Consider the following 26,858-nt stretch of genomic DNA (forward strand, 5'->3'; position numbering starts at 1 on the left):
CCCCTGAGCTCTGCTGCTGCCTTTGCTGCCACAGACACATAGTTAGAAAATGCAGAGAGGTCATAGGCATACTCACTGATATGTTCCTTCTAAAATTGAATTCTAAAATTCAAAAGCATTGTGATTGGAAATAAGAAGGAAAGACATGCTAAAGTTATTCACTCGTTGGAAGCTAGGATCATAAAACTGCATCTTGCTCCTCTTCTTCCTCTCCCTCACTTGCATTTTCCTTATACGGAGAGCCTGGTGGAAAACATATCCATCTCTCTGTTCCTTCAAATTGGTCCTGAAGGTTCGGGAAGAGGCTGGTTGGATTTGGACAATTTTGGTGGACACCCACTTCACTTTGGATATCTGTCTGAAGATCCCAGTTCAGGATCAGGACTCATCCAAAGCAACACCCATCCTTAACGTATATTGTACTATGATACTTTTTGTGATCACACGAGTTGGTGCGGCAGCTAAAGATTAAATGTGATATTGACTGTCCATTTGTTTAAACCTAGATCTGCCCCAATCAGAGATGTAGTCGTCCAGAGTCTCAGGGGGTCTTAGACCCCTTACTTTTTTGGGAGCAGGGTCCCTATGTCTCCAGCATCATACAAGCCAATTAGTGTGGAAGGGGAATGTGTTAGCCACAGGGAAGAGTCTTCTAACTTGCTTCCTTCTTTCCTGCTGATTGGAGCCAATCAAAGTTAAAGGAGGTGAGAAGACTCTTTTCAGTAGCTAACACTCTCCTCTTTAATGCTTATTGGCTCATAGGGATATCTGTTGTTGTGGGAGAAGGTATTAAGAAGGATCTCATTCTCAACCCTGCAGGAAAAAGGAAGGGGGACATGGCTGTGACTAACATGAAGGGACCCTGCAATTCTGAATTTGCCACAACGCTAATGGCCCCAATCATGTCAAAGGAGTGATGGAGGGAGTCTGATTTTTTTAGAGCGTGAATGTGTGTGTGTGTGTGCATGTGCTAAGCCCTTCTCATCTTATGGATGAGCACCTTAGCCACAGCTCACCATGGCCAATGCAGAAGGTTCCAGGTTCAGTCCCCAGCATCTCCAGGTAGGGCTGGGAAAGTCTCTTGCCTGAAACCCTGGAGAGCCACTGCCAGTCAATGTAGACAATAGTATGCTAGATGGACCAATGATCTCCCTCAGCATAAGGCAACTTCCTATGCTCTATGTTCCTTCTGCTGCAATATGGAATGCTACAGTCATACTTTTCAGCAGGGATGGAGAACCCTCCTGCTGTTCTTGGACTACACCTCCCATAATCCCATACTGGCTGGGGCTAATGGGAGTTGGAGTCCAACAACATTTGGAGGGCCACAGATTCCCCATGCCTCTACTAAACCTTTGCCAAAAAATGTCTGTAGCTATCATGATATGGCTGCTGAATGGATAGACCTACTCAGTAAAAGCAGAGCTATAGCATATATTGCAGAACAACTAGAATCTATAGTCACAACAATAATAATATGCAAAATGGCGCACAATAAGAGTGGTTGCATGGCCTTTGCATGTATGTCTTTGTCTTATTCCTAGTCCCGCTAATACTCCCTGACAGTTGTGTGGCAGTAGAGCTGTTAAGTCAGAGGTGGGGAACATGTGGCCCTCTTGGTGTTGAACTGCAACTCCCATCATCCCTGACCATTGCCCTTGCTGGCTGGGGCTAATGGGAGTTGGACTCATCAGCATCTGGAGGGTCCCAGATTCCCCACCCCTGCTTTACAGGGTTGTTGCAAGAATAATAGAATTAAATGGCACATAACCTATGGAAAGCCCTACTTTAACAGTTAGCATGTGGCTCAGGCTCCCCTTAAATGTAAATACCGACAAAGAGTGTATATTTAATTTTGAATGAGTGAAGAATTGAGCCAAATGCAACCCATTTAGTTTAGCTGCCATATATTCTAAAACAACTGCTCAGAATAGAAAGGAATGGATATCGTTGCACATTTGTACCTTTCAATGGATGGTTCTGTCTCTGGTGGTGACAGAAGCAGTGAAGCTGACTCCAGTGGTTGCTCATTCTGCAGCCTCCATTCTACCCCCATGCTCTAGATTGGTAGTCACAAGTGAAGGCTGCTAGCTTTTTGTGCCACTATTTTCCCCTCCAGCAATCCTCAGAATGACACAGTGTCTGGTGTGTGTGTGTAAATTACAGTTGCCAGGATGGACTAGTGAAGTCAGCCTTGTTACACCACCACAGGCAGGGACACCCCCCCCAATGAAAGCAAACAACAAAACAACGTTAAGTGCAATTAATGAATGACAAAACTGATGCTATTTTAATGAGCAAACAGCAAAATGAAAGATGGTTTTAATAATTCTTGCACTTACTAACCATACATTCTTACTTTTCAGTTGTCCGCAAAAAGTGGTGCGCTGTGTTTCCAAACACAGTGAGCTTCACCATTTGTGATATGAAATGCTTGCATGTTTTGTGTGTTAATTCCAAAGCGTCCCTACCAGGTGTAGTGGCAAATTCACTTTTGTTTAGCATTTCCTGACATCAGAAGTCTAGCCAAGGCGAGAGAAATGATCTGTAAGTGAGAGAACTGAGCTCAGTACTACCAGGAAGAAGTTAAAAATCTCCAGAGGCAATGGAGTGTTGATTAGCAAATCTGTAGGTGGTAATACTGGGCTCTAAACACAATGTCTCACTTCACATGCAATAGGAAAGGATTTGTTTTTAAAGAAATAGAGAAAAAATAAACAAGAAGTGTTAGTAATTAGACTTTTAAACCTGATTTATATTTACTTACATGTGGCAGAGTGGGGGTGTATTTACATGATATTCAGAGTGATTCGTTCCTTTTTTTAAATAGACAGAGCTTTGCTAAATAGCACACATTGCTAACATCTCTCTTTTTGCATAGTTGGCTATTTCATGCCATCTAGTGGCACACCTGTATTTGGTCTCTGTCCTAGAATACATTATTTTGCCACTAGGTGGCGAATTAGTACAAGCAAGGAACTTGCTGCCAGCATTTAAGAACGAATCTGCTAATAGTTCACTAGCTAAAGAATAGACAATTTCTTATCTGATTTAAAAGTTTCATCTGTAACAAGAAATTATTAAGAAATACCACATATTCTAAAATTGCTTCTGCAGTGCCATTAAAGTCCCTTTAGAATCAGACACCCTTTAAACAGGAAGATTGTGCATTGTTTAAACGAAGGCCTACTAAGATGGCCTTCAAGGACACAGTGATGTCCTTCAGGTCTTCCCCTGGCATCCAGAAAGTTTCTGACTCCCCCACCCCACTACCTGCCACCTTAGTCAAGCGGTAGTGAAAGTGTGAATAGAGCTGAAAGGGAAGTATGCCACTCTTTCCCAATTCCTCTTCTATTTCTGTGTTTTTCAAGGCTCAATAATTCTACTGGATCTGACATATCCAGATCCCTTGGAAAAGTGAGGTGTGTGTGTGGAACGCTTTCTCCATTCCTGTCTCTTGGGAGAGGGCTAATTTCCGTGAGGGAGAAGAGAAGTAACCAGAAGGTGTAAGACCTACGGCACTCACTCAAAAAAATCCAGATGTGCCTATGAGCCAAAAAGGTTAGTAATCTTTGGTTTAAAATGTTGCTGTCTCTGTTTTAATTTTTTTAATCTAATTTGCTATGCTGGTCTGCATGGTGTTTAGACTTATGTTTTAGTTTTACAAGTTTAAATCTATTATTTAAGCTGTATTTTATAGTTTGTATACAATGGTAGCTTTGCCTTAGTAGGAAGTACTTCTCATGCAATCCAGTTTTCACAAATCACCCCTACCTATTGCAGCCTTCCATGCCATATCTCATATTGTTCTGGAGGGTCCCCCAACTCTTAGGAACAACTATTTGGAGGGGGGAAGGGGGCTTATGTGGGTAGGAGAGGTAAGTGAAAATCAGGTGTCCCACCTTGTAAGATCAGAAGTGCTTTTCTATTAATGCGAAACCATAACGGGATACAATCCTATGTGTTTTTTATTTTAATATATTATTTTGAAATATTGTATGAGAGTTATGGGTAATTTACCCGATAGGGAGCTGGTTTTCAACCCTTGGCTACTGAGAAGGAATTTTACATTCTTCGCACCTAAAAGTCCTTCTCAGTAGCCAGGGGTTGAAAACCAGCTTCATATTGGGCATATGCATAGGTTACATTTTACCATGGTTATGTACCAAGGTAAATTACCCATAACCCTCTGAAATTTCCCAGGACAAAATAGGAAAAATATGCTACAGGTAAGTGTAGTTTCTCTCTGCATAGATCATAACTCTTAAACCTTTTTTCTTTTAAACAATATGTTTTTTAACCTTTTAAAAAAAAGTCTCCAAAACTTTTTAAAAAAAGTTTTTAAAGTTTTGATTTAATGTATTTTAATGTCTGTTTTTATGATGTTTTAAAGTGTTTTTAGTGCTTTTGTTTGCTGCCCTGGGCTCCTGCTGGGAGGAAGGGCAGGATATAAATCAAATAATAAATAAATAAATAAATAATACATACATACATACATACATACATAAACTCTTTCAAAATCAATATTTCCAGTATTTCTATGCCTGCTTTCAGGGCAAGCCTTCCCAAGGCACCTCATATACATTATTAAAACAATGGAGCTTACTTTTGAGTGGATTGCAGCCTCAGTCTCTCATGTTTCCTTGACCTCACTTCACTGAGACTTCTTCTTAAGCATGGTAATTATGGGACTTTGCAAGCCTAATCTCAAGGCTTATCCAAACGGAGCAGGATAATCCACGGTTTCCATATTCGGTTTGTCATCTGATAGTCCTCACTTTGCCTTTTAGTTCGCTCTTTCCCAATTAAAAAAATGCTTTTTTGTACCTGCACACGCAGCGGTAAGACCCCTACATTCTTTTTGCTTTTTCTAAGCTCTGCCTCTAAAACCTCCCCCTATCAACCAATTGGTCAGCAAAAAATTTACGTATGCTCCTCTCCCCCTTTGCAACGAAGCACAATATGGCTGTAAAGGAGTTCTCGCCTGGGAAGGAAAGGCTGCTGGTCGGTTTCACGCCTGCCTTCCCACTGAGAATGAAATTGACAAAGCTTTCTGGAGCAGGCTTGAAACCGACCAGAAGACTTTTTCTTGTTTGCATTTGCGATCTTACACTTAAACCAATGTATGCTTTTCTGATTTGAAGCAAAACCCCCAGCAAGTAGAATGAAATTGACAAGGCTTTGGGAGGCAGGCTGAAACCAACCATCCCCCCTTTCTCGCTTGCTGTGCATTGCAGATCTCACCCAGAGCGGCCGCCCAGTTTCCAGGCTGGCAAAAAATAAAATGCATCTGCGCAGTAGTTGCAGACTCCCCCCAACACCCCACCATTGCGATGATTGGTTCAATTTTCCCAGGCTTATTCTCGCACATGCGCAAAAGTGCAGATACGTGATTGGCTGGAATGAGGAGAAGGGGCAAAGGGAAACACCCAAGAACCACCCATCAGCTGTAAAGTCTGCAGTATTGCATCCTAACTCCTGAAGGCACAGCGGATGATTCCCGATTTTAAACAGCAAATCGCATTTTTGCCGGTATTGCAAGGAGCGGATTTAACCCGCGAAAATGCATAACAGCGCGAGATGTCATTTGGACAACCGAAAAATAATGAACACACATAGTGGGTGTGTCACACATTTTGCAGTCGTCTGGATGAGCCCTCAGTGAAGCTCCATTGGGTTTAATGGAATTTACTCCCAGGCAAGTGTATATTGGATTGCAGCCTTATACAGAATCTGGGAATGAAAGCACCAGGTCTCAGTTCTGTTATTGAGAGGGAGCAAAAGTGAGTTGCATTCATTCCAGAGCTTCATTCCCAGCCTTTAATTGCCTCTATGAAGTCCTCAGAAATGAATGAATTCTGACTAGGGTGTAATGCAACTGTACAACTAGAGCAACAACGAAGAGGAAAGGATATATTTAGTCTCTCTCCACCCCCACCGACTTCACCTGTGGCCTGGAGAGCTTGGGGTTTTACACATGTCAGATCCACAGCAAGAAGTCATTTTTCTAGTCTGTTGACTCTCTTTGTCAGGGTTCCTGAAGATGGAATCTTTATTATCATGGAGGCTTAAAAGGGAGGAATACTGTTAATTCCATTTTCAAGGTCATACTTGGAAAGTTATTAATTTCTTTCTTCGAAGGCTCTATACTCAGTTCTAAGGCTTTAGGGATTTGCAGATCGTACTTAGTAGGCTACACTTAAGGATTTTTCCTCCTGTGTCTTGGCTATACGGAGAGAAAAATATTCCTGATTTTCATGCTACAAGCAGCAGGTTTCTAAAGCTCTACTCGTACCCTGTTGTCATTATAAGTTAACAATGCAGTTTGTTCTGCGCAAAGCATAAAAAAAGGTAGAGCCTGGAGTGTGTATGTCACGCTGCTCTTCCATGCAAAGAAGAAATGGCCTTCTTCGGGTTCTACAGATGTTAATCAATGTTGCAAAATATATCAGCCTCTTCTACTGCACCAGACATAAGAATATCAGTAGCTACATGACAAAACATGATGCTACCCTTATGTATCAAAGTTAGGGTAACACAGGCAGACACATTAGTGTAACTGTTTGCAATGAAGTACCAATGGCTCTCTATGGTAGGAAAGGCCTGTTTTAGTTTTTTTCCTGCTAGAGAGGGATCGGTACACATTTGATACACCCATTTTGGTACACTCTTTGAACGTCCTCAAGGTGACATTTGTTTTATTTATTTACTAAGGGCGCAATCCAGCTCATATTTATGCCAGGCTGAGGGGAGCTGGATATGGTGGCTCCCCGGCTGAGGTGGCAGAGTCCTGACTCTGCTAGGTTTCATTGGGCTCTGCCAGTAGGAGCTCCTCACCCCAGCTCTGCCAGCTAAGCCAGGGGTCCTCCAAGGGAGCCCAACCTGGTGGAAGGGGCGCTGGTGGAAGCCGATGTAAGGCCCAAAAAGGAGTTTTGGGGGCTTGCTGGAGAAGGGGTCAAGGGGGGGGACTTATGCAACATCCGAATCCTGTTTGGAGCATTCCTGCGTGTCCCAGTCCCAGCCAAAGTTACGCCAAGAAAAAGCTCAGTCTAAGAAGATAATTATAATGGAAATCAATGGGGAGTGCTTACTCGCTGGTAGGAATATTCTTGAGAGCTGGCTTTTACTTTTCCATTCCTGTGCAGAGCTACTGGCTGAGCTGACGTTCAGCCAGCCCAGCAGCTCTCCAATGGCAAATGGATGCTACAGAGCTTCCTGCCAGCTCCTCCTCCACTGGCACCCCTTCACCGGCTTCCCCTGAGTTGGATTGCTCTGTAAAATATTTATGCTTTGTCTTTCTGACCTGTCAGCAGAGCCCCAAGATGGCTAACATCCAAATTAAGATAAAAACAATAGAAAATAATTTTAAAGATCAGCTAGGAAGCAAAGCAGCACAGCTGAAAGAGAGAAAGAAAGAGAGAGAGAGAGAGAGAGAGAGAGAGAGAGAGAGAGAGAGGACGGTCTTGTCCTGCGTAAGGACCAACCACACCTCTACTGTTGATGACACATGGAGAAGGCCTCCATGGAAGACCTAAGTGGGCAGGTACGATCATGTTGGAAGAGTGGGCCTGTAAGTATTCTCAACTCAAACCATTTGGCTATTATATTTTGCATATAAGTGCCACTATAATGTCACAATTTGAAGCAAATTTGGGTATTGTTTCTCAATCAAAAACATCAGAGGAATTTCAAGGGAATCCTAAAGATATCAAATTGTTTACATTTCTTGGTGGGAGTGGTAAGACTGTACAGCCATAGCTTTGATATCATACTTTTTAAGGTCAATGTGCATCCCTGGACCTTTAAAAAACCCATTCTACTTCTTTTTCTCCTGGCAGGGGTAGCCAATGTAATGACCTCCATATGTTATTGGACTCCAACTCCCATCAGCCCCCACCAGCATGGTCAATGGTCACAGAGCATGGTCAATGGGAGCTGTAGTCGAGCAACATCTGAAGGGTACCACATTGTCTACTCCTGATCAAAAGTTCCATTCAGACTGCAGGATCAAAATGCACATAGATCTCCACTATGCGGCATTACCTACAGTGGAAGAAATCATCATAGGGAGTAGCTTTCAGTGTCACAGCATAATCATCATACTGACAGGAGTAAACAGCTGAAGACATCAATGGTTCATTAAAGTGCTCTATACCTTTCAAAGGGTATAGTGTGTTCCTGCTAATTAGTTACCCAATGGCCCACACAGAGAGGCTGACAGAGAACACTTCTGTGATATTTTGTGAATGCTACTGTATCTCCCTGTCACACTGTGTTTTGGTCACTTGATTGATTATGGGTGGCATTTTGTAATTTTCTTTGGAAGAAATTTGTTTTGCTGCTGCTTCTCTCTTACACTAAGATCCCACTGCATTTGCTCAAAGAGCACGACAGAACCTTAAGACTGATGAAATCCATCCGCTCTACAAGAACAACTTGCACCGTTACTATTCCCTAAGTGGGAGGATATTTTCAAGAAAAAATTGAGACAACAACTTCCCTCAAGGGCAAGGCAGGGAGGGCATCATACAACTTCAGAATAAGTAATCTCATACTAAAGTGCGTCCTAACTACTGCTGTTTAAACCATATGTCCCACAAATACCCTACTTAGACTTGTGATAAAACTTACTACTGTAGCAAAGATGGGGAACCTGTGGCCCTCCAGATGTCGTTGGATGTCAGTTTCCATCATCTGTGACCATGGGCCCTATTGGCTGGGGCTGATGGGAGTTGGAGTCCAACAACATCCCTCCACTATAGGCTTGCTAGTAATAGGTGCACAAAGAAGATTCCATTGACTCAGACTACTTTTGGTCAGTTTTACTCTTGAGATCTGAATTCTGAACTAATTGACATTGATGAACTGATGATGTTGTCTTCTCCTTTCAACACACAGAAATTCTGTGATAGTTCACCAGGTTCAGTTTCCAACATGGATACCATTGTTCTATTGGCAGCATGCATTACTCTCAGTGGGCTGCATGTTTTACATTCCAGTGCATGTTCCCATTTACAGCTAGCACAACATGCTTACATGCATGTGATGCCATGCCAATATGACACACAACAGTTTGTGCAACTGCTTTTTCATAGAAAAAGTAACAAGAATCCAACATGCACAGAGGTTGTTTGGGAAAACAGGGATGACTTGGCCACTATAGACCTCTTCAGACATTATCTTCCATGTGATTATTAATCTACATGGCACAGGACTATGCCTATTGGCCCGAACCCTGGCCTCAAAAGCTCACCAGTCACACCCAACATCCATACATTCAGCATAACACCTGCAAAGGAGAGCCTATGTGTGTACAGTTATACCTGCATTGGCTAATGCATGAAACCTGCACAACTGGGGCTTCCGATCACACGGAAGACTATGTGGGTACAACCATATATAGGTATTGGCTTTGCAGATGTCATACAGAACACAGAGATGTAAGAAGATAGGGCTGGTCTCCCAACCCACCAGTATCTTCTCACCTCACTCAGCCATATTTAGCTCTCTGAAAAATTATTACTTATTAGATTTATATCCCGCCTTTCCTCCCCATAGGATTCCAGAGCAGCAAACAGAAGGACTAAAAACACTCTAAAACATCATAAAAATAAACTTTAAAATATATTAAAATAAAACATCCTTAAAAACTTATTAAAACAAAACATCTTTAAACACTTTTTTTTTTAAAAAAAGCTTAAAACATATAAAAAAGCAATTGCAACACAGATGCAGATCACCTGTCATCAGCCTTGGTGTTATTTACAGCACAGTTGAGCAATTTTACTCAAATTTCAAAAATAGAAAATGAGCTGGAGAGTTGCAGATCATTTTGCAGTCGTTGATATAATTGGTACCTTATCTGCATGATCATGGCAGAGACCAATATACAGTCTGCAAGCATTTTTTACATCTTCTACAGTATGCTTATTTTGAAATAGTTACCCTTACCATTGGAGTCAGCCCTTGGAGGACAAAATCTTGCTATATGGATTTATAAATAATGGGAGTTGATAAACATACCAAAACCAAGGCACTTTTCTCTTGCCTCCTTGGTTCCATTCTTAATACAGAAAAATTGTCTTCTAAGAAGATGTTGTAAGTCATGTTAAAGTAGCTCAGCAGGTGTGTACCTGCTGTAGTCTGGCTTACAGCCAACGTTTCACTTACCCAAGAAGCAAGAGCTCAACTTGCTTGAAAATACAACTCCAGTTTGAAACATCTGCCCCTGAAAATAGTGACTATAGAAGAAGGAAGATGCACTGAATGTGACATCAGTCAGAACTGGCTGATGCTTCTGTGGACCAATCTCTTAGGAATTACTAGGTCTGCATCATCCTGCCTTGGTGCCTAAGATGATGCACAAGTCCCTTTTTGTGCCTATGACTCTACCATGAGCACTACACATAACAAACAAGGTCTGCTACAGAAAATAGAAGCCTATGTGTCAAGATTGCCCTTTGTCTCCATAATGTGTTGTACAACTTACCTTGCATTCCCTATCATTAGCTATCAATGCAAAAGACAAAGAAATATTCCAAATGGGGAGAATGGACTTTACATTATGGAGGAGGAAATTGGTGCCAAGCTACCATTTTTGGACAGCAGCCCTGTGTTTCTTATAACATGTAGTTATGCCCTCGGTGGCTGCTCCTGTCCTAATGCTACCCTTTCCTGATTATGGTAATATACCTTACATTTCCACAGATGGAGCATGGGTAGGAGTGGAATGTTTCTACTGCATTTTCTTCCCTTGGAAGCCCATCCACTTGGAACCCATCCTCTGTTTTTGTGCAAGTCCAATTTGTTTGGAAAGGACTTTTCTCCTTTCCTGTTTTTGTTGTTAGCATGAGCACTTAGACAATAGTAGTAAATCATGCAAGCCCAGTCATGTGTAAGGTGCTTTATCATTGGCAAAGCTGGTGCTGAATGGCAACAACTTCACCAACAGGCACAGCCCCAGTGCCTGAGTCCAGAAGATAAAACCAACGCTTCCCAAAAATGACTGTACCATCATGGTTTAGTGAATAGAAAGACTGCTCACTTGGGGAAGCAACCAGATGGGAAGCCAATTTGTTAGGCAAATTCCTTGATGGCCTGTGAAGTGTGGAAACGGTGAAAGGAGAAACTGCTGTTTGGCTGCCAGTGTCTTAACCAAGAAAAAATTGAGATTAACATGAGACACGGCTACTTTTTTCTTCTCTTTCTCATTGCCATCCCCCTAGGGCCTAGTTTAGGACAATTAAAGGGATGTTTATGGCTTAAAAAGAACCAACAATTAATGGGGCAGCAGGTTTATTTTTCTTTTTAAAATACTATTTTTAATACAACAACCTATTACACTGCAGGTAGCAAGTGCCATCTTACAATAGACTTTTTTCTCCTCCCACACTGATGATACCTACTATGAGTGAAAACAAATATACTACTTTCTTCAAAAAAATTTATGCAAATAAATGCAAATTTAACCGCTACATCATTCAATTAATTAACCAATAATTAATCAATTAAAGTTCTTTAATTGGTCTGTAGTCCAAATTCATATACATTTATCCAGGTTGGCATAGATGCAGCTGTGTATGCATGTGTGTGCGCGCGTGTGTATGTATGTTTCTACATTTAAGCATCTATGCAATTTTTTTGATAGCTGAAGCACAAATTCAGTATATTTTTCACATAGACCCCCGCATTCACTCTAAACAGTTACTGTCTTCCATCACTTGGGCAAACTTTCTTTGCAGTACTTTGTCAACACTGAGTTCATTTTTCCTACCTTCTCCGATGTAGTACATGAGTTTATCTCATTTTATCCTTACAATGACTCTCTGAGGCAAGATACATTACCCAATGAGCTTCATGGCAGAGTGGGGTTTTAAACTTTGGTCTACTTAGTCAAAAACGAGCACTCTACCTGTTACACTGCACTGGCTCTCCAGTGTGTGTCCACAGATGCAATATAAGGGGTGAACAGCTGAATGAATGTTATTCAGGACCTCACCAAAATTTAGGATTGCCCTTCTTCCAATGGTAGATTTGATATATGGCACACTCCATATGCATTTTGAACCAGTTTTGGAATTTAGAAGAATATGCTGAGGGTCCAAAATGGTTTGAAGCATAGACTTGTAGGTTTCTAGCTCTTGCATGTGCCAGTTGCATAATCAAGATACACCAAGAAACCTGGCAGGTTGTAGCCTGTACCAGATAGATTGGGACTTTCCTGATCATGTTGAATGGGTCACCTGCATTATTCAGGATAAACAGAAGTAGGGATGGGAGAGAATTTAGTTCAGTTCACAGAAGCTACCAATTTGCACTTCCCAAAGCAATGCACAAACTGAAAGACAGCTTTCCTTTGGAATGTGAACTTCTCTGAATTTTGTGAAGCAGTTGCTGATACGTATCTAAATATGGAATGTTAATCTTGCATTCATATTAGATTCAAATCTGATTAATATGTACACTCATATACTAAGCTGATTCCAGTGTGCCTTATGAGCATTATGATATCAAAGGATAGACTAGTAAAATGTGTGCCTATCATTTGATTTGAATTGGTTAGATCAAGGGAAGAAGATTGTTGTTTCTATGAGGTCCCTCAGAGAGCTATCCAATTTCTTGCAGACACAAAGCATTCCAGGGATAGTCCATTTGTTGAAGAAACATAAGAAGTACGTGCTAGGATAGAACAGGTTGTTCCATTTACAAGGGGACTCCTAGACAACAGGAACCCTTGTTAAAAATATGAAGCCATTAAACAGAAAAGTAGTCATACCTTTTTGAGGAAGCTCTTATTTTGGCTGTTGGATCCATCCAATGAACCCCATTCTCACTATAGCCTATAGCCCACCTTTATCCCCATTCTCAAATTAAAGTGTTAGTACAACGTAGAATATCTACATCTAAGAGGAAACTAGCTACAATCTACAGTCAGTGCAGGGCCATTCTCCAATCAGTGTCTGCTTTACATAATGGAAACTGTTATTCTCCCACCACCAACAACCTCATTTACTTGGACTCACATATTTTAACTATATGTCTTGTTTAGGAACATCAAAAGAGTGGTTGATCACATTCAGTGCTACCACTATTCTGCTGTTGAATCTGCATAAAATGGAAGGAGCAATAGAAGCTGCAGAACAAGGGGGTTGAAGGAGATTTACCTTTAAGCCAGAAGCAGATCCAAGATACTAGGGACAGATTCCTTTAGGAGGCTGGTGAATGTAGCTGTTGAGTGGTTGTCAATGGGAAGGGACTCTTCAATCAGACTATAAAGCTTTAGTTATTAGTCCTCATCATGAACAGAACTGGTTTTTGGCCTGTTGGGGTTTTACAGAGTGGATTCTATGACTGAGTTAACTAATGGTTGTTGGATGGCCACAGACTGATCTAGTGTGACTTTGTTTTAAAATGCATAGTCCAGGACAGCCACTTATTAAGTGTATACTTGTATGGGGGATTTTGGTGGGTGATTGGCACCTGATGGCGCCATCCGTCCACCCATCCATCCGTCCACCCACCCATCCATCCGTCCACCCATCCATCCGTCCACCCACCCACCCACCTAAACTGGACATTCAGTCCTTGCAAGCCATACAGTGCTTTTGCTCACTTTGCATTCTTCCTGCAGCTACTAGCATTCAGATCATTCCTGCTCATCTGGAGACAAATTTGCCAGGATTTTACTTTAGAATTGAAGTGGGAATCATGGGAAACTCCTGTACAGAACCATCCTGAACCATGTAGCACTTTTATCAGAAAAAGGTAGACTCTAAATTGTCTTAACCCTGGCACCTAAAAAATCAAAATAGCCTTATAAGTCTGAAAACACATTGTCCTTATGTAATACTGGGAGCCACAGTAGTACATAATACTGGGAGCCACAGTGGTATGCATCCCAGGCATTACAAAGGCAGCACCCTTTTCTATATCTTTATAAAACCTCATCTGGTCACCATTGCCTTTGGTGACGGCATAATGCTAATAGTGACAACATAGTATATCATCTCACTGGATATTTTTAGGAAAATGATGTCTTACAATGAGGATGGCTTGCCTTTAATAGCAACGATCCATAATAACAAACTAAAAAAGAAAAATGGTTTTAATATCCAAACAATTCACTATCAAATGTGTCCTTGTAATGCCCAGGTAGTCAGGAAACAAGCACCACAGCCTAAGGCTTAGAGTGCAAGGGTGATATGATCAAGATTTTAGTGGAGCTCATTCATGTCTGAGAAAAGAAGCAATGTCTACAGAGTTTAGGGATTTAATAATATTTTTCCTGAGGCTCTATCAAAGGTGAATTGCAAAGGCAGAGCGAATAGTTAGTAAAGCACCAATACCTGTGCTAATTGCTCATGGCAAAAAACCACAAAAACCTGCTGGGAACATTTGGCAGAGAAATAAGGTCCTACATATTAAAATTATAGATTTGCCCAATGAAATCCTCATAGTAATCTAGGATGCACTGAAGGTGGTCAAAATCAAATGCTTGAACATTAACTCAAGCATGGAATAAATCACACTGACACATTATAAATATAAGATAAAGTACCAACAAAACTCTACAGGTTAAAGTTTTAAACATGTGAATGCAAATATACATCTTTATCTGTTCATATTTTCATTTAACAGGCTCCAATCCTGAGAATCCTGTGTGTGTTACTTCTAAAATCCAGTATGTTCAGTATAGCTTAGTTTTAAAGTGTATATAGGATAGTACCCCTAAAGTGTAATTCTAAGCATAAGTAGTAAATACAGTTGAGCTCAATGTGGTTTACTCCCTGTTAAGTGTGATTAGGATGACAGCCTTAGTAACTCAAAATAGGCAGAAATGAAGTGGAACCAATTTCTCCATAACCTTAATCAGGGGAGGCTGGTAATGCTCTGGATCAGTGTCTAAATGCTGTAATGCACTGGATGAGGGTCAATAAACTGTGCTTGAATCCTGGGAAGACAGAGGCTCTTTGGGTAGGTGGTTCCTGTGTCTGGGACATAGGCAAGTTACCTGTTTTGGATGGGATCGCACTCCCTCTGAAGGACCAAGTCTGTAGCCTAGAGATACTCCTGGTTTTCATTTGTCACTATAGGCCCAAATATCCTCTGTGGTTAGGAATGCCTTTTACCAGCTTTGTCTGGTTCATCAGCTACGGCTGTTCCTGGACTCATATAGCCTGACCTCTGTAGCCCATGTGTTGGTGACCTCAAGGCTGGATTACTGCAATGCACTCTATGTGGGGCTGCCCTTGGCCCTGGTTTGGAAGCTTCAGTTGGTGCAAAATGCAGTGTCCAGACTACTGATGGGGGCACATGGCAGACAACCTGTGACACCACTCTTACAACATCTGCATTGGCTGCCCATCCACTACCAAGCCAGGTTCAAGGTTCTTGTATTAATTTACAAAAACTTGAACAACTTAGGTTCAGGATATCTTAGGACCTTGATATCATAGCTAAAAATATCCTACCTCAATCACTGAAATCAACTGCAGGAGCAGCTCTGATCATCCCCTGAGCTGGCGAGGCTCATTTAACATTGACACAAAATCAAGCCTTCAGTGTCATTGGCCCAGTTCTCTGGAATGCTCTGCCATCAGATTCAGAAGGCACCTTCCGTTGTAACTTTTAAACGCCTGCTGAAAACCTTTCTGTTCTGCCAGGCTTATGCAGGCAATTAAGAAGATGCCTTTTTGCAACAGTTGACCATTGTTTTTGCTGTATTTTTAATGTTTTTATTGTATGTTTGTTTGTTTTGATTCTTGTAAATCACTTTGATGTTTTTAACAAAATAGAGGTATACAAATATGTTTATAAATAAATAAATAAATATTCCTTACCTGATAAAACCACTAATGTAAAATATATTTGGATTAATTACTAGAGCTTTAAGATCAGCTTTGGGCTCAGTTCTCTGCCCCATTAACACAAGAAATCAGATGACAGGTAACCAAAGCCAGGGCCTTCTTAATGGCAATGGGATATACTGACAGGAACATATTCATAGGATTGGACCCTTTGGCTATGATACTATACACACTTGGCTGAGACTTTCGTTAAAATCAATGTGACTTACTTGTGGAGGGACATGCATAGCAAGGGTCACCAATGTGGCACCCATAAAGGCCTCCCCTGGTGTCAACAGGGTTGCATTCCCCCACTGCAGTTAGGCTTGGAATAACCCTAATATTGTAGCGAATGGAAAGCTTTATTCAAGCCTAATTGCAGTGTGTGAGAAGAGTGATTTCATATCTGATAATCCCCCCCCCGAGTTAGGCTTGGGTGGGGAAAGCCTTCATTTGGCTACCATAGAAGGCTTCTTCCAGGCCTAATTGTAGTAGAGTTGCAACCTTTCATCCTCAACTGCAATCCCTTTACAATCACCACTCCACTGTAATCAGGCTTTAAAAAGTCTTCTATCGCCTCCAATTAAAGGCTTTTTTCAAGTCTAGGGGCGCAATCCAACTTGCATTTATGCGGGCTGAGGGGAGTTGGATGTGGCAGATCTTCAGCTGAGCCGGCTGCGTTCTGGCTCAGCTGGGCTACGCCGGCATAAGTCCCTCAGCTGGCTCAGCCAAGACTGGCTCAAGTGGAGCCGGTGTAAGCCAACTAAGGCCTGAAAAGGGGGCATGTCAGGGAAGGAGCCGAGATGAGGGGACTTAGGCCACATCCAACTTGTGTTTGGAGCGCTCCTATAGCTCCCAATCCAGGCAAAAGTTACACTGGGAAAAAGGTCAGTCAAAGAAAAAAATTGCAATAGAAGGTAACAGAGAGGGCTTACATCCCAATAGGGGTATTTTGGAAAGTGGGCTTTTACTGTCTGGTCCCTGCTCCCAGCTCCTAGATCCCAGCTGAGCCAGTGTTAAGCCAGCCCAGAAGCTCCTGAATGGCAACTGGATGCGGTGAAACTTTATGCCAGCTTCTCTTGCTCCTGCACAACTTATGCCAGCTTTGCCTGAGTTGGATTGCTCTGTAATTGTTGCGTGTGTAGGGGAAAGAGAGAAAGAGACTTCTTCCTAATGACTACAGTCAGAGAGGGAAGGTTAACCCTTGCCTCCCAGCCTCTCTCCACAAAAATCCCCCCCAAATTAGTCTGGGGGGGGGAAGGAAAACACTTTTTTCAAGCTGACGGAAGGAGAAAGTGAGTGGGTGTCTCTCTGTGTGTAGTTGCAGTGTATATGTGGCTGGTTGTGGTGTGTGCATGGCTCCCACAATAATTTCTCTTCTTTGCAAATGTGCCCATGGGCCCCAAAAGGTTGATAATCCTGCCCTGTGTAAAATAATAATAATCTCTTTCACAGGGCCCTGTCTCCAAAAGTAGCTAGTGTTAGGCATTAGAGGGAGAATAACACATAGAAGTGAAATAGACAATACATGTGGCCCTACATGTCATTTTCAGTAGCCCAGTATTTAGAAGTGACAATGCTAACAGGTTGTATGCCATCCTCGTCTGATTAATAATCAGTGCTCTTCCTGTATTGTCTGTGAGGTTTTTGTTGTTGCTGCTGCTGTTAGGGAACCAAGTTGTCCTACTCGCTAGTGAATCCCAAAATCAATGGTGCAGAGTGTGGAAAACCATATTTCCCTTTCCCCTATAGCACACCATGGTCACTGCATATCCTCTGGTAGTAAAAAAGACTAACACAAGTGCTCTGTGGGATTCTCATGTCACTCTTTTAAAGACATTGAACATAGATCACCGAGAAGCTGGGTGAACAGCTAAGGTGCTGAAGTCACCAGAGTGGCAACCCTTAATTTGAATGCTGCAGCATCTCACATACAAGTGGTGAGATTACACATCAACATTTCCTCAAATTCCTCTGAATATGGCATGTAGGGCAGGCCTAAGGTAGGCTATCCTCAATGCAAGAGAACATATTCCATGTACACAAGCTGACCAAACAGGCAGCTGAATTGTATATTAACACTGGCATTGGGACAGAGGACAGCAGGCTAATTTAGGGAGAGCAAGACAGGCAACATAGACATACATTTCTGTAGTCCAACAGCTCACTGCCACTCCTTGTGCCTTTTGCCTCAGCATCTGCTGCCTGAAGCAGCTACTTCCTTCTACCTAACAGTAAGATTGGCCCTGGGAGATGTGATATGGTGTGACCTCACTATTTCCCCATCATCCATCAGAACATGCAAAGCAATGGTCACCTTTTGAAATAAATAAACATCCCATAGTGGCTAGATTTGAAGGGTAGGAGGTACATGATGACACAGTCATTTCAATGGCTCATATTGGAAATCAGTCCTCTGAAAAAGGCCTCACCTCAAGATCTTCCTCCATCAGGAATGTTTACATGTCTGGTATAGAAGGTTTTTCTAGAAACCTTCTTCCTGGCATGTCAGCTTTCCACGTAAAGTGAGCTTGTAACAGGGAGTTTTAATAAGTGTTTTCAGTACTCTCAAATTAACAATCTCCCATGTGCATTCTGAGGCAATACTGGTTTGTGAGAGGCTGTGCTACATGGCCCTACACAAGTTGGCTATTGAGAGCAAATGAAGACGGAAGAACAAATGAAGAATCTTTGATGTGCTGAATTGGTTGAAGATTAAGGTGACCTAAGTTACAAAAAGATCAATGGCTTGAGAATGGATCAAATTAATTTGCCAGCAATGGGGCAGGTAGATATAAGGGCATGAACAATGAGAATGTAGACAAGTTGCCCTGTTTTTACACAATGTCTACATTATTTTCTCTTCCCTGGTTCATCCTGCTTATTTTATTTATTTATTTATTTATTGCACTTGTATACCGCCCCATAGCCGAAGCTCTCTGAGCAGTTTACAGCAATCAAAAACATTAAAACAAATATACAATTTAAAACACAATTTTAAAATTTAAAACAGTATAAAAACAATTTAAAACACATGCTAAAATGCCTGAGAGAAGAGGAAAGTCTTGACCTCTAATTGAATTGATGGAGAATGACCCAGCTTAAAAGCTACTGTGACACCAAACATATACTGACCTGGAAAAGGATTGGGGAGTGTAGGTAATATTTTCTCTAAGGAGTGAGAAAAACAACAAAACAAAACAATAAGCAACATGCACTTTCCACATTTGGCAAGCAACAGTTACAAACCTGGAGTGTTTCCCAACCTGAAATCACTTTGACTCAAAAGAACATTTGCTCTACCCAAAACATCTAAGTGGACGATGCCACACAAAGGGGCAGTGTGGAACCATCTAAAGGAGACACAAAGCTGAATAAACAATACACAGAATGTAAAGGGAATTACAATGCCTGCAGTGAGGCTACTGGCACTTGAATGTCATGATTTTGCTATCCAGATATTGTCACAACATCCTACTATGTAGGATTCCTATGTAGTTCCTTGGCTTTATATATTTTGCCTAGTTTGTTTTGCTCTGAAATTTGTATTGTTAATGGGTGTTGCTCACTATGTGGAACTGTAACCAGCAGAGACATTCTGGACACTTTCTATTCTGTACATATAGCCAATGTTCGAGAATCAGGAGTGGCATCTTCTTTGTACCAACTGATTTTCACAATGTGTCTTGATTCATTTTTAAATATTTTTGTCTTATGAAACTATTTACTGATAATGTATTTTTAAAACTCTTACATCAGGATCTCCAACACCTCTACATACACCAGGTGCTTTAAGAAACCCGACCAATGGAAAGTGTGGATTTCACTGACAATGTTGCAGCATTTCCTAGTGCTATCCCCTCCCTTAAGGGAAAGAACTTGATTAAATGACAAACTTTATAAACACCACCACTGAAAAGAATGGCTCCCAAGCAGTTAACATGCTTTTGTACAATCTAGGTCAGTTTGATTTACTTCTTCATAGTCTGAATCATATAGATGTCAATTTCCTACTTTGCAGACCGGGAAACTGGGATAAGGAGGCAAGGAGAAGATTTTTGTCAAGAATTCAGGGTAAGCTAATCAGAGCCTACAAAGCTGAAGGATATGTGCATGCTAACTGAAAGCAGGGGTGTTTGTAATTATTTATGTGTTGAATTTATCTATTTCATTCCATTTATTAGGGCTGTGCACTGACTCCAGCCGAATCCTGAATCAAATTGGGCCAATTTGGGTCAACCTGGGATTCGGCTGGAGTGGGCTGAGGCAGCCCTGGATGACCCTAAGTCACATCAGGTCCACTAGAGCAATCCAGGGTGGTCTGGCATTGAGAAAGAAACATGCAGGCAGCCTGTGAGCATATCTTTCTTCCCCCAACCACATGTTTAATTAGTGTTTAAAATCCTAATTAAACTGTGCAAGACCCTGAACTGGTTCTGGGCCTGGATCTGTATTGGCTCCAAATCAGATCCAGAGCTGTTAGATTGGGCCTTGAATTGGATTGGGGATGGACGGACTGTGCACATCCCTACAATTTATGAATGCCATTGAAACATCTTGAATTCATTTCATTCCCAGTAATATCATTGCGATCTCAACAGAATCCAACCCCCAGCCCAGCCCACCTCTATGATGTTGGAAGTGGGGCAACAGCAACTCCTGTTTTGTTCTTTTGTTTGTGCTCCAGAAGGGAGATAGAGCTAGGGTCCTCCAGATGGATAGGCTTGTTTACTTTTACCTATGATGCTCTGACTGACTTCCTTCTGTCGCTAGACTGTTACGTCTTTAGGGAAGCTTACCTGCCCCTCCTCCTTCCACCTTTTCCATTCCTTTGTCCTCTGACTGTCCGGGAGAGAGGAGACATCCCTTTGTCTCTGCTCTCTCCAAGCCATGAGGCTAACCCCTACACCTGGGCGTTATGCCTCCAACTTAGTTAGTTAGTTAGAACTAGGTTTGCTTTTCTATCTACAATGTATTTCTATAAATAAAGTAGCTTTTCTTATTTTACTAAGTCTCAAGTCTCAGTGATGTTGATGCAGGGTAAAAGTCTGCTTTCTTAGGCAAACGCATGCATACGCTGGCACACTCGCATTTCAACATCTGCTGTTACTCTGCTGCTGTGGTGTTGCTTTAAACAAAATTAAGCACACAAATTACACACAGCGCAACATATGAGGCCCTGTATCTTAATCTGTCATCTCTCTACTTCCTTCAGTTCTACTTGATGATAATGACAGGGCAGCATCCAGGTCTTCCGGAAGCCCCTATGCATTATCATCACTGTGAACTGGGACAGCAACATTCTGTGTGCCACAGAGCCTTGGAACTGTAATTCTCTGAGACGACTGGGTGTAAACTCAGTTGCCTTGGAGACTACATTTTCCAGACTCCCTGGTACCTAGAACATTACAGCATTCTTGGTGCCAGGGTGGGACACGTACCACAAGAGCCTCCAAAGTGACTGTGCAACTGCTCAATTGATGCTGCTGTCCTTCCACTGCTGTCTCACTGCTGACCCATCTTGGGCAAGGCTTTTTGAAAAAAGGGAGTTCATATTCTGCACTGCCCTAGTTGTTATAACCATGTGCTTCTACAGAAATATCTATAGTACTGCAAGCTCTGTAAATCCCAGGCAGAAGCATTGTTAGCAAAAATAATATATGCTGGATCTTCCCTCTGAGTTTATGGAACCTGCATGAAGCTCCTCATGGGTTAAAGCAGTTCCTAGCCAATTTCTCAGGAAGTCAGCCAGTCATTATTTGCTTATAAACCTCTTCAACCACCAGCCGAGCAACACTCCTCAGGCAGAGCACTCCGTGCTATTATAACCAGACTTGCTGGAAACTTTGTAAGCCAATCAGTATACAGCAGGTCAAGTACTTCCCTGTGACTAATGACAGATCTCCCTGTACTAACTGCCTTAATGGGAGTGTTTGAAGTCACAGCAGGCGCTGGAAGATATTGTCTTTTTGCTTAGAAAAATACACAGCTAGGCTGGAACTTAGTGTTTATGTAGCAATGGGGGCCTATTGTTCCAGGAAAACAGTCAGGTGTAGTGACAGGATTTCCTTGTTATTTAGTGTGCTTAAATAACATAAGCCCATTACCTTTCCCTCGCACAGTTGGCAAGACACTTCTTCACAAGTGGTTATTCTAAAGCATTCTGGCCTCATTACTACATTGCTTTGTACAGAACTGCAGTACCTTCTCCTTGCCTGCTGCGTAACACCCTTCTTACTCTACCCCATTATTGCTCTAATAATTCTACCTTGCCTTGTTACTCTCTGTGATACTATAGCTCTAAGGAAAACATTTAAGGCAAGCATGAAATGGAAAGCATGTTAGCCAATGGTCTGTCTCACAGTCCATTTATTAAATCCCAGCTGGGAGCTGGTCCACATGTTACAACTACAGACTGCTTTAAATGGCTCCATGTGGCCTCTCTCTCTATGCACTGAGTCAAACTTATGCAGCATAAGGATCAGGAAACTTTCTCCCTGCCACATTTTGTAGAAGTACTAGTTCCCCTCTATTCAGCACTGGTTAGGCCTCATCTTCAGTACTGTGTTCCGTTCTGAACATTACAATTTAAGAAGGATGCACATGAACTGGAACAGGCTCAGAGGAGGGGGATAAGGATGATCAGGGAGTGGAAACAAAGCCCTATGAAGAGAGACTGAAAGAACTGGGCCTGTTTAGCCTTGGGAAGAGAAGACTGAGGTGAGAATGAGATTTGATAGCACTCTTCAAGCACTTGAAAGTTTGTCACACAGAGGAGGGCCAGGATCTCTTCTCAATCGTCCCAGAGTGCAGGAAATGGAATAATGGACTCAAGTTACAGGAAGCCAGCTTTTGATTGAACCTCAGAAAAAACTTCCTAATTGTTAGAGTGGTATGGCAATAGAACAAATTACCTAAGGAAGTGGTGGGTTCTTCAACACTGGAGGCATTCAAGAGGCAGCCAGGCAGCCACCTGTAGGGTATGCTTTGTTGGAAGTGGGGCAAGTGCAACTCCTGTTTGGGTTCTTTTGTTTGTGTTCCAGAAGGGAGATAGAGTTAGGGTCCTTCAGATGTCTAGGCTTGCCTACCTTTACCTGCGCTGTGCTCTGACTAACTTCCTTCCTTGTAAACTGATATGCTCAGGGAAGCTTATCTGCCCCTTCTCCTTCCGCCCTTTCCGTTTTCTCTTCTTCGACTGTCCAAGAGAGGAGACATCTCTGTCTTTGCTTCTCTCCTGAGCCACAAGGGAAATACCCACATCTGGGCATTGCGCCTCTAACTTAGCTAGTTAGAACTAGGTATGCCTTTCCTATCTACTATGTATTTCTATAAATAAAGTAGCTTTTCTTATTTTACTAAGTCTTAAGTCTCAGTGATCCTAATGCAGGGTAAAAGCCTGCCACTTAGATAAACGCACACACTGGCACACATGAAACTCAAACTGTTGACAATCTCTGCATATACAAATTTACATAACATACTTTAAGTTGGATTCCTGCATTGAGCAGGGGGTTGGACTCAATGGCCTTATAGGCCCCTTCCAACTCTATTATTCTATTCACTAATAGGCAAAAAACCTTGCGGTTTAAGAATGTACCTATAGCCAACAACAGATATTTCTATCAAACTTTAAAAAGCAGGGAAATTGGGCAGCTATAGTGAATGCACCAGGGGAGCAGGAGACCTGAACTCCTCTCTGAGATATTGTACTGCCCTACAAATTGATCAAAATGCAAACACCATTTGGGTTGGTCTTTCACAGTCGAGTACACTTCCTGTGTAGCTTGGAAGAATTTGGTAACATGTGCCTCTGAGCACTTCCCAGGATTCTTTGTGGGAAGCTATGACTTTCTCAAGTGAAATCAAAGTGTGATGTGGCTGTGGCCCCCCGATTAGGCAAGCCCAGCAGCTGTGAGTCTGGCTTTTAGAACACTGACAGTTGGTTCTTACTGAGCATGCCCGACATTATCATTGAGTTCAAGCCAAAATTTCTTAAATTAATTAAGATAATTAAATCAAGACTTTCCTCTTCTCCCAGGCATTTTAGTATGTGTTCTATATTGTTTTAAATTTTTAAATTGTATTTTAAATTGTTTTTTAAAAGATGTATTTTAAATTGTATTGTTTTTAGTTATTGTAAACCGCTCAGAGAGCTTCGGCTATGGGGTGGTATACAAGTTAGATAAATAAATAAATAAATAAATAAATCAGTCTGGCATTTTTTAAACTTTTAAACTGAAGAAGATGAAAGTCAAAGTATGGGGCAAGGTCAGTAATAGGATTACAGGTACTCTGTGAACATGGGTGATTTTTAATTAATTTCAACAGATTATGACAATTCTGACAGAAAAAAGTCCAACAGGGGTCTGTTTTTTTTCTCTCTCTCTTTTTACACTTTGAACTCTCGATTCTCTCTGACTGTTTTGTGTATCACCATGAAAATTTAGAGGGTTGTTAAGCAATCGTTTCTGAGTTCAGGACTATAAGTTTTGTAAGGTTTTGTTTTGAAATGAGCTTATGGGAAGGATCAGAATGGCATGGGGTGGTATTTTCAATTTAACATTTATTTGTTGTTTGTTTATTATTTGATCTATATCCCACCCTTCCTCCCAGCAGGAGCCCAGGGCAGCAAACAAAAGTACTAGAAACACCTTAAAACATTATTGCAGAATGCAAAAAAATCCATGTTGGCTATAGTGGCTGTATAATGAAAAACAACCCAGTACACTGGATGACCTACTCTCCTCCAAAGGCTTGTCATGCGATGATAGTCGCCAAATAGTGATAGGTGATTTGTTGAGCACCTTTACCCCTTGTGCCTGTAAAGAGTGCACCAGTTTTTATTCTATCACTTTGATTTTTTATTTTAATATATTTATAGGCCACCTTTCAAAGTGGCTTAGGTAGCTATCTAATGTACATATGATGCTGGTGGGTCATAACCACTGCTCCTTTTGGCAAGCATGTGCATATATAGGAAAGGCCATATCTTCATGGGTTTCTAAAATGGTGATGTAGCTGTAAATTTGCAGATGAGTGTGTGCTTGCTCCTGAGATCCCATACCACCTGCTCAACCTGTACATTTACACCAAGATTATTACACAACTACCACAAATCTCCAGGGCTCTCTTCAAGGGAAACCAGCACGGTAACGTATGACCTGAATTTCCCACACCATGTGCAGCAAATACTGCTAAGTTATATTGATGCTATATGACTATGTGCAAATATTATGGCTATGTAGGGTGAGTGGGTATAGATGGGGTAACAGGATTATGCCCACTTTCCTTGCTCTCTTCCCCTCTACATACAAACAGGACAGACAAAAGAAAGTACTTCTGTATACAGCACATCGTTAGAACTATGGAATTCCCTCCCACAAGAGGCAGTGATGTCCACCAACACGGATAGCTTTAAAAGAGGATTAGACAAATACATGGAGAATAAGGCTATTAATGGCTACTAGCCATGATGGTTATGCTCTGACTCCATGGTCATAGGTGTTATGCTGCCAAATACCAGTTGATGGAAACCACAAAATGGGAGAGTGTTCATGTGCTTTGGTCCTGCTTGTGGGCTTCCCATAAGCAACTGGTTGGCCACTGTGAAAAAAATATCCTGGACTAGATGGGCCTTTAGCTTGAGATCCAGGAAGGTCCTTATGCACTGGCATCTGGTGGCTCTATGTCAGCGGGGCAGTAGAATCTGCTCCAGGGTTTAGTCTGAACTATCAAGGAACTGTCCAAGGTGCTGACTAAACAAGGTTCACACTAAACAAGTTTGGATCAAAACCTGGAGCAGATCCCACTTTCCACTGACATGGAACCATCAGCCGCCACTGCCATTATGTTCTTAAACTGTAGGTACAAGTGTAGCTTATGGGACAGGCCTCACTCTACACAGCTCTGTATTGCTCACTCTACACAGCTGTAACGTCTGCACAGTCTTATTGTGAGGTTATCTGTCTTCTCAGAATCAATAACTAACATGATTCAAAATGAGAAAAGTGGTGCCAATATACTGGATGAACAAAACCTACACATCTGTTCTCAGAAAATTTGGGGATACATTTATTAACAGACCGTTGTTTTATGTTCATTGTTTTTCTCCCATTTCTTTTTTTGTGATATATAGTAAGGGGCTGTGAAGGCCATATTTGCTCAGGTTTCCTACCACCACCAAACTGTCTGCCTGGTTGTGGCTTATGTTGCAATCTTATGCATGTCTACTCAGAGGTTAGTCCCACTGAATTCAATAGGACTTACTCCTAGGCAAATGTGTATAGGATTGCAGTCTATGGGGATTAAATAAAATGCTCTTATTTTTCTTCTGTGCCTTCCAGATCTCAGCCCACTGATGCCACTAAAACAACTCAAATTTAATAAATGAATCTACTAGTCATCAAAAAACTGTTACAATTATATACATTACTGCACATATTGGCAGTCAATGTCTCTCAAGGAGACAGGAAGCTGTCTAAAGTAAATGCATTCTTTCATGCTGTATTTAGAGAAGCTACCTCTGATGTGCTGATCACTATATTCTGTAGTGATGATAGTACTTGGGCCTTTCTGATCAATTTCAGTGCATTGTCCTCCTCTTACAGCTTGTTATTACTCCTGTTGCTGTGTGTTTCAATCTCTTTTTCCTCTCCTGCTTAGCTTTGCTGCACTTGGGATACATCCTCCTGTTGCTAAAAGACTGCAGGAGTGACAGGTATAAATCTCAGCTGAGAAAAGATATTTCCATCTCCTCTGGGTGTAGTCCCTTACTTCCCAAAGTGTTTTTGGTTTTAGGTGGTGTTGCCTATGAAGGTCCACCTTTGCCTTTTTCATGGTATGTCTGGGATCATCAGTCACTTATTTTTCTCCCTTCCTAGACTGTATTTTCAAATAATTTGCAGGACCCAATAGGCCCTGTGCACCCTTTTGCTATGGGCAAAGCCACAAACACTTCACTTTGTCCCTGTTCTGCGGTTTCAATCTCATCTTCTGTCATTTTTCAACCGCTTT

At 41.7% G+C, this 26,858-nt stretch overlaps 1 protein-coding gene across 2 annotated transcripts in view; it reads right to left on the bottom strand.

Moving 5' to 3' along the window:
* LSAMP (limbic system associated membrane protein) overlaps window positions 1–26,858 on the bottom strand; it is a 731,629-nt gene that overhangs the window by 26,397 nt on the left and 678,374 nt on the right. The window contains exon 7 of one of the 2 annotated variants that reach the window (XM_061628382.1): window positions 18,981–19,016. The exons of the other annotated variant lie outside the window; for it this stretch is intronic. Coding sequence (XP_061484366.1) covers window positions 18,981–19,016 — 36 coding nt within the window. The remainder of the gene's footprint in view (window positions 1–18,980; window positions 19,017–26,858) is intronic. 2 annotated transcript variants of the gene reach the window in all.

Source organism: Rhineura floridana, chromosome 5 (assembly GCF_030035675.1).
Source record: "Rhineura floridana isolate rRhiFlo1 chromosome 5, rRhiFlo1.hap2, whole genome shotgun sequence".
In the NCBI taxonomy this organism is placed as follows: Eukaryota; Metazoa; Chordata; class Lepidosauria; order Squamata; family Rhineuridae; genus Rhineura; species Rhineura floridana.